The sequence below is a fragment of the Bubalus kerabau genome, chromosome 11 (genome assembly GCF_029407905.1).
Source record: "Bubalus kerabau isolate K-KA32 ecotype Philippines breed swamp buffalo chromosome 11, PCC_UOA_SB_1v2, whole genome shotgun sequence".
Taxonomy (NCBI): Eukaryota; Metazoa; Chordata; class Mammalia; order Artiodactyla; family Bovidae; genus Bubalus; species Bubalus kerabau.
The window spans coordinates 40,364,600-40,377,528 of NC_073634.1; the positions used below are offsets into that span (position 1 = coordinate 40,364,600).

General features: G+C 40.0%; 1 protein-coding gene across 1 annotated transcript in view; it reads left to right on the forward strand.

The window, feature by feature from the left end:
- The window catches only part of EML6 (EMAP like 6), a 288,683-nt gene that overhangs the window by 152,613 nt on the left and 123,141 nt on the right, over positions 1-12,929 (forward strand). Inside the window, exon 10 of the mRNA XM_055540113.1 lies at positions 5,268-5,480. Coding sequence (XP_055396088.1) covers positions 5,268-5,480 — 213 coding nt within the window. The remainder of the gene's footprint in view (positions 1-5,267; positions 5,481-12,929) is intronic.

Sequence of the window (12,929 nt, forward strand, 5' to 3'; positions counted from 1 at the left end):
AACATAGCTCTGAACCATGGCAGAAAGTGTGTGAGGATATTCTTAGGACCTGAGGGCAAGGAGTATTTTCTCAAACAAGACCCTCAGATCACAAACTCTCAAAGAAAAGATTCATAAACTGAAGCACATTAAAGTAAAAAAATTATTCCACAACAAAAGAGACCATGAATAAAATGAAAAGACAGTGCATAGGTTGGGCATAAAGACTTGGACTTATAATGGACAAAGGCTATTCAGTTGACCTTTGAATAATATGGGTTTGAACTGCGTGGGTCTACTTCTGTAGATTTTTTTTAGTAGTAAATACTAGAGTACTACATACTAAGAGGTTGGTTGAATCCATAGATGTGGAACCAGGAATGCAGATGGTCAGTGCAGATGTGGAACCAGGAATGCAGATGGTCTGAGTTGTACATGGATTTTTGACTCCCCAGAGTTGTTCAAGAGTCAACTGTATACCTAGAATATGTAAAGAATGCCTACAGATAAGGAAAAAGAAAAATTGCTAGGAAAATACAAAAAAAACCCTGAAAATTTGAGGAACACAATCCTAAACTACTGTGATTACTTTAGTCTGTCTTTGTGTCCTTAATAATTGGAAGCCTTTATTATGTGACTACTTGGTGAAAAGTGCTAATTGGGATTCAAAAAACACATATTTTATTTGTAACCCCCACTATAACTTCTATAAGAAATTCATCTTATTTACATAATACTCATTTAGTAACAGTTTATAATAATAAAACATCATAAATACAAATTTATGTATTTCAGTTCAGTTGCTCAGTCGTGTCCGACTCTTTGTGACCCCATGAACTGCAGCACGCCAGGCCTCCCTGTCCATCACAAACTCCCAGAGTCCACCCAAACCCATGTCCATTGAGTTGGTGATGCCATCCAACCATCTCATCCTGTGTCGTCCCCTTCTCCTCCTGCCCTCAATCTTTCCCAGCATCAGGGTCTTTTCAAATGAGTCAGCACTTCACATCAGGTGGCCAAAGTATTGGAGTTTCAGCTTCAACATCAGTCCTTCCAATGGACACCCAGGACTGATCTCCTTTAGAATGGACTGGTTGGATCTCCTTGCAGTCCAAGGGACTCTCAAGAGTCTTCTTCAACACGACAGTTCAAAAGCATCAATTCTTCAGCGCTCAGCTGTCTTCACAGTCCAACTCTCACATCCATACATGACCACTGGAAAAACCATAGCTTTGACTAGATGGACCTTTGTTGACAAAGTAATATCTCTGCTTTTGAATATGCTATCTAGGTTGGTCATAACTTTCCTTCCAAGGAATAAGCGTCTTTTAACTTCATGGCTGCAATCACCATCTGCAGTGATTTTGGAGCCCAGAAAAATAAAATCAGCCACTGTTTCCACTGTTTCCCCATCTATTTCCCATGAAGTGATGGGACCTCATGCCATGATCTTCGTTTTCTGAATGTTGAGCTTAATAAGCCAGGTTTTTCACTCTCCTCTTTCACTTTCATCAAGAGGCTTTTTAGTTCCTCTTCACTTTCTGCCGTAAGGGTGGTGTCATCTGCATATCTGAGGTTATTGATATTTCTTCCGGCAATCTTGATTCCAGCCTGTGCTTCCTCCAGCCCAGCGTTTCTCATGATGTACTCTGCATATAAGTTAAATAAGCAAGGTGACAATATACAGCCTTGACATACTCCTTTTCCTATTTGCAACCAGTCGTTGTTCCATGTCCAGTTCTAACTTTGCTTCCTGACCTGCATACAGGTTTCTCAAGAGGCAGGTCAGGTGGTCTGGTATTCCCATTTCTTTCAGAATTTTCCATAGTTTATTGTGATCCACACAGTCAAAGGCTTTGGCATAGTCAATAAAGCAGAAATAGATGTTTTTTCTGGAACTCTCTTGCCTTCTCGATGATCCAGCGGATGTCGGCAATTTGATCTCTGGTTCCTCTGCCTTTTCTAAAACCAGCTTGAACATTTGGAAGTTCTCGGTTCACGTATTGCTGAAGCCTGGCTTGGAGAATTTTGAGCATCAATTTACTAGCGTGTGATATGAGTGCAATTGTGTGGTAGTTTGAGCATTCTTTGGCATTGCCTTTCTTTGGGATTGGAATGAAAACTGACCTTTTCCAGTCCTGTGGCCATGCTGAGTTTTCCAAATTTGCTGGCATATTGAGTGCAGCACTTTCACAGCATCATCTTTCAGGATTTGAAATAGCTCAACTGGAATTCCATCACCTCCACTAGTTTTGTTCGTAGTGATGCTTCCTAAGGCCCACTTGACTTCACATTCCAGGATGTCTGGCTCTAGGTGAGTGAGCACACCATCGTGATTATCTGGGTCCTGAAGATCTTTTTTGTACAGTTCTTCTGTGTATTCTTGCCACCTCTTCAATTTTTGAATAATGATTTTTTGTAATGTAAGATTAAAAATTTAATGTTTAACATAATTTTTTCATAAATTTTTATTGAAAAATCAATTTTACCATGAAATAAGGTATAACATGGGCTTCCCAGGTGGCACTAGTGGTAAAGAACCCACCTGCCAATGCATGAAATGTGAGAGGTATTGGTTGAGAAGATCCCTTGGAGAAGAGCCTGGCAACCCACTCCAGTATACTTGCCTGGAGAATCCCATGGACAGAGAAGCCTGGCGGCCTACAATCCAGCGGGTCGCAAAGAATCAGACATGACTGAAGCACACACATGCATCATGCAAGGTGTAATATAATAAAATGCCAACTTTTTTCATTTAAATTTATTTATTTTAATTGGAAATTCATCAGTTTACCATTACTGGGTGCATATTTCTTTGTGTTTGCTTTCTTTGCTTGTCTGTATTTAATATATATTTTCCTATGTGAAAAAAGACGGAACACACATTTGTCATTTGCAATAAACAAATAAACCCTGCTCAGTGAAAATATCATAATTTTCTTTCTCATCCTCCTATTGAGTGTTTGGGCGTATTTCTAGTTTCTTTGCTGATACCCACAGTAAAACTCCAAATATCTTTGTAGAGGTGGGATTTTCTCTTCCATGTTACTTCCTTGGATTGTGTTCTTTAAGCAGGGACACTGGATCAAGAATATATTCAAACTATCAGCTCTGATTCTATGGTCTTAAAAATGGATATAATACTATGCTAGAGTCCAGAATTGCCAGTCTGACAATGCACCAGTAATGTGCAAGAGCATTTATTCCCATAGATTGTTTCATTGAAAATGTTTGTTACTGTTGAGGGGAAAGTATGAGTTAATACACTTAATTGTCTTGATTTTGAATTTTTAAATAGTGTATCACTAAGCATTTTTCCCAGCATTCCTTTTCTGTGGACGTCCTCCTTTGTGTGCTCCCAGAGGACATCCCTTGCTAGCTGCTGGTGGAAACTGGGTATTGTGCCCTGTACTTAAAAATATAGCAAGCAAAATTGTCAGGAGTCTTTTCCCCAACCAATTGTACTTCATCAAAATTTGGTAGATTTTTATCATGTAGCACTTTAAACAGCAAAGTCTGTTCATTAAATAATTGAAGCTGATTTTTTAAAAAAATGACTTCTCTGGCTCCTGGAATTATGAAAAGTAGGAGTTCAGAATAAACTTTTTAAAAACCAGAAAAAGTTGGTAACTGTGATAATATATAATTTAATAATAGTCATTTCTTCAGTAACACAAAGCATAATATCATCTGTATCCAAATAATTAAGGTCGAGTAAATATCAGTTCAATTCAGTTGCTCAGTTGTGTCTGACTCTTTGTGACCCCATGGACTACAGCACACCAGGCTTCCCTGTCCATCACCAACTCCTGGAGCTTACTCAAACTCATGTCCATTGAGTCAGTAATGCCATCCAACCATCTCATCCTCTGTTATCCCCTTCTCTTCCTGCCTTCAATCTTTCCCAGCATCAGGGTCTTTCCCAATGAGTCAGTTCTTTGCATCAGGTGGCCAAAGTATTGGAGTTTCAGCATCAGTCCTTCCAATGAACATTCAGGACTGATTTCCTTTAGAATGGACTTATTGGATCACCTTGCTGTCCAAGGGACTCTCAAGAGTCTTCTCCAACACCACAGTTCAAAAGCATCAATTCTTCTGTGCTCAGCTTTCCTTATAGTCCAAATCTCATATCCATACATGACTACTGGAAAAACCATAGCTTTGACTAGACAGACATTTGTTGGCAAAGTGACGTCTCTGCTTTTTAATATGCTGTCTAGGTTGGTCATAGCTTTTCTTCCAAGGAGCAAGCAAGTCTTTTAATTTCATGGCTGCAGTCATCATCTGCTATGATTTTGGAGCCCCCCAAAATAAAGTCCGTCACTGTTTCCATTGTTTCCCCATCTATTTGCCATGAAGTGATGGGACTGGATGCCATGATCTTAGTTTTCTGAATGTTGAGCTTTAAGCCAAGTTTTTCACTTTCCTCTTTCAGTTTCATCAAGAGGCTCTTTAGTTCTTCTTCACTTTCTGCCATAAGTATAGTATCATCTGCATATCTGAGATTATTGATATTTTTCCTGGCAATCTTGATTTCAGTTTGTGCTTCATCCAGTCCAGCATTTCTAATGACGTACTCTGCATATAAGTTAAATAAGCCGGGTGACAGTATACAACCTTGACGTACTCCTTTTCCTATTTGGAACCAGTCTGTTGTTCCATGTCCATTTCTAACTGTTGCTTCTTGATCTGCATACAGATTTATCAGGAAGCGGGTCAGGTGGTCTGGTATTCCCATCTGTTTAAGAATTTAGTTTGTTGTGATCCACACAGTTCAAAGTTCTAGCATAGTCAATAAAGCAGAAGTAGATGTTTTTCTGGAACTCTCTTGCTTTTTCCATGATCCAACGGATGTTGACAATTTGAACTCTGGTTCCTCTGCCTTTTCTAAATCTAGCTTGAACATCTGAAAGTTCACAGTTCACGTATTGCTGAAGCCTGGCTTGGAGAATTTTGAGCATTACTTTGCTAGCATGTGAGATGAGTGCAATTGTGCGGTAGTTTGAGCATTCTTTGGCATTGCCTTTCTTTGGTAGTTTGAGACATTAGATTTAAGTACAATGATCATTTCGTTTCTCATATCTTGAGTTTTGAGCATGTGCTTTCTTTAAACCCTCCTGGGGGAAAAAATCACCAGTTGGGGAAAGAGATTATAATTTATAGTTTCCTTAGTTTATAAACATTTTAAAACAAAGGTTTTAGACTTCTTTGAGAAAAATGAATAAGTAAATTCAACATGATTTTTATTTACATGTAGCATTATATTGAAGTATATTGATTATTTTCAGCTGGGAAGTCTTTAACGAGTAAAGAAGAAATCAAAGGGATTCCCTGGGCCTCCTGGACATGTGTGAAAGGCCCAGAAGTGAGTGGAATTTGGCCAAAATACACTGATGTCACTGACATCAACTCAGTGGATGCAAATTACAACAGTTCAGTGTTGGTGTCTGGAGATGATTTTGGACTGGTTAAATTGTTTAAATTTCCTTGTCTCAAAAAAGGTAAGGCCAAAAGAAATGCTTCATTGAATGAAGATTTAATCTAGGATATATATATATATATATATAGTGTAATTAAGGCTTATTTTCTTGATGTCCATTAGTGCAGACTATTCATTTTATCTTTATATATATATATTTACTCTTTAATACTTTTTAGTAAAGTTTGATATCTTCTGCTTTTGACATTCTGAAATATATGTGGTTTTGCAAATTTAAGTCAGCATTTGTTAACAGAGATACTACTCAACATTTTGTGATCCATAAACCTCACGTTTCACATTTTAAACAAGTTATATTCTATTTTATTTTTATCTATGTACATATAATAATTTAAATTATATGTTACATTAAAATATTGTAATTAAAATTCATTTATGCATTATACCTAATTATGCTTATACATAGGAAGCAAAGCTACTCCTTATAGACATATTTAAAATAAAATCTGAAAGTGATTGTTCTGGTGATAATACACTTTGTGGACTGCTTCTCATAGCACTAATTTTGCACACCAGACTAACATAACTGGTGAAATTTTTATAGAATTATAGCTGATTTACAGTGTATTAATTTATACTGTACAGAAAAGTGATTCTGTTTTATATATATAGACACGTATATCTATATATACATATAGGTAAATATACATTCTTTTTAAAATTGTTTCCCGTTATGGTTTATCAGTGGAATATTGAATATAGTTCCCTGTCCTATACAGTAGGACCTTGTTGTTTATCCATTCTATCTATCTATTATAGTTTACATCTGCTAATCCCAAACTCCCAATATGTTCCTTCCCCAACTCCCCTCCCACTTGGCAACCACAAGTCTGTTCTTTATGTCTAGGAGTCTACTTCTGTTTGGTAGATAAGTTCATTTGTGTCATATTTTAGATTCTGTATATAAGTGATATCACATGGTCTTTTTCTGTTTCTGACTTAACCCCACTTAGTTTGGTCATCTCTAGATCCATCCATGTTGCTGCAAATGGCATTATTTCATTCTTTTTATGGCTGAGTAGTATTCCATTGTGTACATTACCCATCTTCTGTATCCATTCATCTGTTGATGGGCATTTAGATTGTTTCCATGTCTTGGTTTTTGTGAATAGTGTTACTATGAACATTGGGGTGCATGTATCTTTTTGAATTGTAGTTTTGTCTGAATATATGTCCAGGAGTGGGATTGCAGGATCATACGGTAGTTCTGTCTTTAGTTTTTGGAGGAACCTTCATAACTGTTTCCCATTGTAGTTGTACCAACTTACTTACCACCAACAGTGTAGAAGGGTTTCATTTTCTCCACACACTCTCCAGCATTTGTTGTCTGTAGACTTTTTAGTGATGGCCATTTAGTGTGAAGTGGTACCTCACTGAAGTTTTAGTTTGCCCACTCCAGTACTTTTGCCTGGAAAATCCCATGGACGGAGGAGTCTGGTGGGCTGCAGTCCATGGGGTTGCTGGAGTCGGACATGACTGAGCAACTTCACTTTCACTTTTCACTTTCATGCACTGGAGAAGGAAATGGCAACCCACTCCAGTGTTCTTGCCTGGAGAATCCCAGGGACGGGGGAGCCTGGTGGGCTGCCATCTATGGGGTTGCACAGAGTCGGACACGACTGAAGCGACTTAGCAGTAGCAGTAATTAGCAGAATTGAACATCTCTTCGTGTGCCTGGTGGCCACCTGTATGTCTTCCTTCGAAAAATGTTTATTTACATCTTCCACCCTTTTTCATTGTTTGTTTTGTCATTGTTGAGTTTTATGACCTGTTTATGTATTTTGGAATGTAAGCCCTTGTTGGTTGCATCATTTGTAAATATTTTCTCCCAGTCTGCAAATTTGTCTCTTCATCTTGTTTATGGTTTTCTTTGTTGTGCAAAACTTGTAAGTTTGGTTAGGTCCCATTTGTTTATTTTTGCTTTGGAGAGACTGATAACTGGTGACATTTTTGAGAGAGAAATTTGACTCAAAACCCTTTCTGCCGTTGCATCTTGTTCTTTTGTTTTATTGTTGTCACTTCAATTTTTCTGGCACTTCAGGCTTTGTAGAATGTGGCTGAGTTAATTATGTAATAATCCTGTCCTCTTCTCCCTTCAAAAGTTTTGGCAAATCCTATACACAGGTTTTTCTGAGACTCCCCACCTGTACCCTGAAAATCTGATTTTGGGAAAGTAATCCGTAGGCGTATGCTGTTGCCTAAAATGATGTCACTTGAAAGATTTTTAGATTAAGCATGGAAAGAGACTGAAAATGTAATCAGAAAGTTTTTTTCAGCTAACTGGCAGTTTCGAAGCAGTGAATTTTGGTACAAAATTGAACATAAAGTGTATAGGAGAAACAACCATCACTTCCACTTGACAAGATGACCATCAGTTTAAAATGCTTGAGGAACAAGATGGCGGAGGGGTAGGTGGACATGGAGTACATCTCTCCCCACGGATGTGTCAGGAATACACCTTCAGACACAGAACTGCATGTAGAACACCAGCTGAGAGTGGACAGGAGTACCTGATCAGCAGAAAAGAATATATAGACCCACCTGAAACTCGGTAGGACAAAGGAACTAGGGGGAAAACGGGAGCGTTAGTAGGACTGGACCTGCCCTCGGCCGGTGGGGGAACTGAAGCAGGGGTCTGATCCCCACATCCGGACAGTTGTCTGAGTCAGAGGAGAAACATTTAAGGCTCAGAGGGAAACAGCCTAAATGGAATGAGAATCAGACAGTCCTTGCCACAGCCATACATACCCTAGATGGCATAGTGGCTGGAAGCTGGAGTTTAGGGATTGTGGAGCAATCCCAGGGCAAGGGCTGCTGTTGACTGTGGAGAGACAGATCGAGGGAATGTGAGGAAGGAGATTGTGGTGGGAAGTGCCCGTGGAGGAAAGCCAGCAGCCATGGAAGCAGGTTGATGCTGCTGAGTCATGAGTAGTGGGGGGAGCCATCACCATAGCCTCTCTCCCCCCATCACCATAGCTTCTCTCCCCCCATCACCATAGCCTCTCTGCCCCCATCACCATAGCCTCTCCCCAGCCAGAACCCCTGCGACTCAAGCAGCCGTACTACCTCCACACCTGGCCCTCACAGGGGCAAACACAAGTCCTTCAGGGCAGCCTCAGGAGCAAACTCCAGTGGATGACTCATATCCAGAAGTGGAAATAAAACCACAATTGTAACCCAGGGGCAGTGTGACTAAGGAAGAAGACCCAAAACCCTCCCACCAGCTGTACAAACTGCAGATTAAATCCACACGATCAACTAGGCAGACACTGTGTCTGTGGAATATATAAAAGGTCATTGAGAGCCCCCGCAAAACAAAATGCACTAGTTCTGATAGCTGTGGACATTGGAGGCAGAACACAGAATAGGAGCAGATTAGAATCTGAGCTGCCCCCACAGCAGGTCCAGAGATCAGCACAGTGTTAGAGGGCTTCCTAGGGAGGTGAAGTGGCCTGTGACTCCCAGCAAGGGAAAGGACTCTGACAGCAGCGACTCAAGAAAAACATTTATTTTCTTATGTTTTGACTTGTTCTGTAGATTCTTTTGGATTTTTTTTTTTCTTTTTTTCCCCGCTTCTGTTGTAGTTGTTGATTTTATTGGCACTATGAAATCTAACTAGCTTTTAAGGTTGTTTTTTTTTCCTCAGTCACATTTTTTTATTGTTGTTATAAACCTCTAGCTCTATATTGGGCTTTTGCAGTTCTGGGGAGTTGTTTTCTTTGTTTCTCTTCTCTTTTTTTAATTTTAGTTTTTTAAACCTATTATTATTTTTCTGCATTTATTCCTTAGTTTGCTTTTCTTAGTGTTCTTTTCTCCTTGCAGTTAATCTTTAATATATATATAAATCTTCTTTTTCTACCTCTATTTAGCTTTGCACATCAATTCTTTCTTTGTTTTCTTCCTTTCCTTTAGTCTCAACACGTTTGATAGTTTTATTTTCATCGCTTTATACCCCAGTTGGCACCTTGCTTTAATCTTGTTTTCCACTTTGTACTTTAGTTTTGTTCAGTTCAGTTTAGTCGCTTAGTTGTGTCTGACTCTTTGCGACCCCATGAGCCGCAGCACGCCAGGCCTCCCTGTCCATCACAAACTCCCAGAGTTTATCCAGACTCATGTCCATTGAGTCGGTGATGCCATCTAACCATCTCATCCTCTGTCTTCCCCTTTTCCTCCTGCCCTCAATCTTTCCCAGCATCAGGGTCATTTCAGTTGAGTCAGCTCTTTGCATCAGGTGGCCAAAGTGTTGGAGTTTCAGCTTCACGTCAGTCCTTCCAATGAACACCCAGGACTGATCTCTACAATGGACTGGTGGATCTCCTTGCAGTCCAAGGGACTCTCAAGAGTCTTCTCCAACACCACAGTTCAAAAGCAACAATTCTCGGCACTCACCTTTCTTTTTAGTGCAACTCTCACATCCATACATGACTACTGGAAAAACCATAACCTTAACTAGATGGACTTTTGTTGACAAAGTAATGTCTCTGCTTTTTAATATGCTGTCTAGGTTGGTCATAACTTTCCTTCCAAGGAGCAAGCAAGTCTTTTAATTTCATGGTTGCAATCACCATCTGCAGTGATTTTGGAGCCCCCCAAAATAAAGTCAGCCACTGTTTCCACTGTTTCCTTATCTATTTGCCATGAAGTAATGGGACCAGATGCCATGATCTTAGTTTTCTGAATGTCGAGCTCTAAGCCAACTTTTTCACTCTCCTCTTTCACTTTCATCAAGAGGCTTTTGAGTTCCTCTTCACTTTCTGCCATAAGGGTGGTGTCATATGCATATCTGAGGTTATTGATATTTCCCCTGGCAGTCTTGATTCCAGCTTCTGCTTCTTCCAGCCCAGAGTTTCTCATGAGGTACTCTGCATATAAGTTAAATAAGCAGGGTGACAATATACAGCTTTGACGTACTCCTTTTCCTATTTGGAACCAGTCTGTTGTTCCATGTCCATTTCTCACTGTTGCTTCCTGACTTGCATACAGCTTTCTCCAGAGGCAGGTCAGGTGGTCTGGTATTCCCATCTCTTTCAAAATTTTCCACAGTTTATTGTGATCCACACAGTCAAAGGCTTTAGCATAGTCAATAAAGCAGAAATAGATGTTTTTCTGGAACTCTCTTTGCTTTTTCAATGATCCAGTGGATGTTGGCAATTTGATCTCTCGTTCCTCTGCCTTTTCTAAAACAAGCTTGAACATCTGGAAGTTCACGTATTGCTGAAGTCTGGCTTGAAGAATTTTAAGCATCACTTGACTAGCATGTGAGATGAGTGCAATTGTGCGGTAGTTTGAGCATTCTTTGGCATTGCCTTTCTTTGGGATTGGAATGAAAACTGACCTTTTCCAGTCCTGTGGCCACTCCTGAGTTTTCCAAATTTGTTGGCGTATTGAGTGTGGCACTTTCACAGCATCATCTTTCAGGATTTGGAATAGCTCAACTGGAATTCCATCACCTCCACTAACTTTGCTCATAGTGATACTTACTAAGACCCACTTGACTTCACATTCCAGGATGTCTGGCTCTAGGTCAGTGATCACACCATCGTGATTATCTGGGTCATGAAGATCTTTTTTGTACAGTTCTTCTGTGTATTCTAGCCACCTCTTCTTAATATCTTCTGCTTCTGTTAGGTCCATACGATTTCTGTCCTTTATTGAGCCCATCTTTGCATGAAATGTCCCCTTGGTATCTCTAATTTTCTTGAAGAGATCTCTAGTCTTTCCCATTCTGTTATTTTCCTCTATTTCTTTGCATTGATCACTGAGGAAGGCTTTCTTATCTCTCCTTGCTATTCTTTGGAACTCTGCATTCAGATGGGTGTATCTTTTCTTTTCTCTTTTGCTTTTCATTTCTCTTCTTTTCACAGCTATTTGTAAGGCCTCCTCAGACAGCCATTTTGCTTTTATGCATTTCTTTTTCTTGGGGATGGTCTTGATTCCTGTCTCCTGTACAATGAAACGAACCTCTTCCATAGTTCATCAGACACTCTATCAGATCTAGGCCCTTATATCTATTTCTCATTTCTACTGTATAATCATAAGGGATTTGATTTAGGTCATACCTGAATGGTCTAGTGGTTTTCCCCACTTTCTTCAATTTAAGTCTGAATTTGGCAATAAGGAGTTCATGGTCTGAGCCACAGTCAGCTCCTGGTCTTGTTTTTGCTGACTGTATAGAGCTTCTCCATCTTTGGCTGCAAAGAATATAATCAGTATGATTTCAGTGTTGGCCATCTGGTGATGTCCATGTGTAGAGTCTTCTCTTGTGTTGTTGGAAGAGGGTGTTTGCTATGATCAATGTGTTCTCTTGGCAAAACTCTATTAGGCTTTGCCCTGCTTCATTCTGTATTCCAAGGCCAAATTTGCCTGTTACTCCAGGTGTTTCTTGGCTTCCTACTTTTGCATTCCAGTCTCCTATAATGAAAAGGACATCTTTTTGGGGTGTTAGTTCTAAAAGGTCTTGTAGGTCTTCATAGAACCATTCCACTTCAGCTTCTTCAGTATGACTGGTCACGGCATAGACTTGGATTACCATGATATTGAATGGTTTGCCTTGGAAATGAGAGATCATTCTGTTGTTTTTGAGATTGCATCCAAGTACTGCATTTCAGACTCTTCTGTTGACTATAATGGCTACTGTTGACTATAATGGCTACTCCATTTCTTCTAAGGGATTCTTACCCACAGTAGTAGATATAATGGTCATCTGAGTTAAATTCACCCATTCCAGTCCATTTTAGTTTGCTAATTCCTAGAATGTTGACATTTACTTTTGCCATCTCCTGTTTGACCACTTCCAATTTGCCTTGATTCATGGACCTAACATGCCAGGTTCCTATGCAATATTGCTCTTTACAGCATCGGACCTTGCTTGTATCACCAGTTACATCCACAAGTGGGTGTTGTTTTTGCTTTGGCTCCATCCCTTCATTCTTTCTGGAGTTATTTCTCCACTAATCTCCACTATCATATTGGGCACCTACCAACCCGGGGAGTTCCCCTTTCTCTGTCCTATCTTTTTGCCTTTTCATACTGTTCATGGGGTTCTCAAGCAAGAATACTGAAGTGGTTTGCCATTCCTTTCTCCAGCGGACCACATTCTGTGAGACCTCTCCACCATGACCCATCCATCTTGAGTGGCCCCACATGGCATGGCTTAATTTCACTGAGTTAGACAAGGCTGTGGACCATGTGATCAGATTGGTTAGTTTTCTGATTGTGGTTTCACATTTCAGTCTGCCCTCTGATGCCATCTCTCACCGCCTACCATCTTACTTGGGTTTCTCTTACCTTGGATGTGGGGTATCTCTTCACGGCTGATCCAGCAAAGCACAGCCATTGCTCCTTACCTTGGAAGTTGGGTATCTCCTTTCAGCCCCCACTCCTAACCTTGAAGGTGAGGCATCTCCTCTCGGCTACAGCACCTGTCCTCGGGCATGGGGTACCTCCTCTC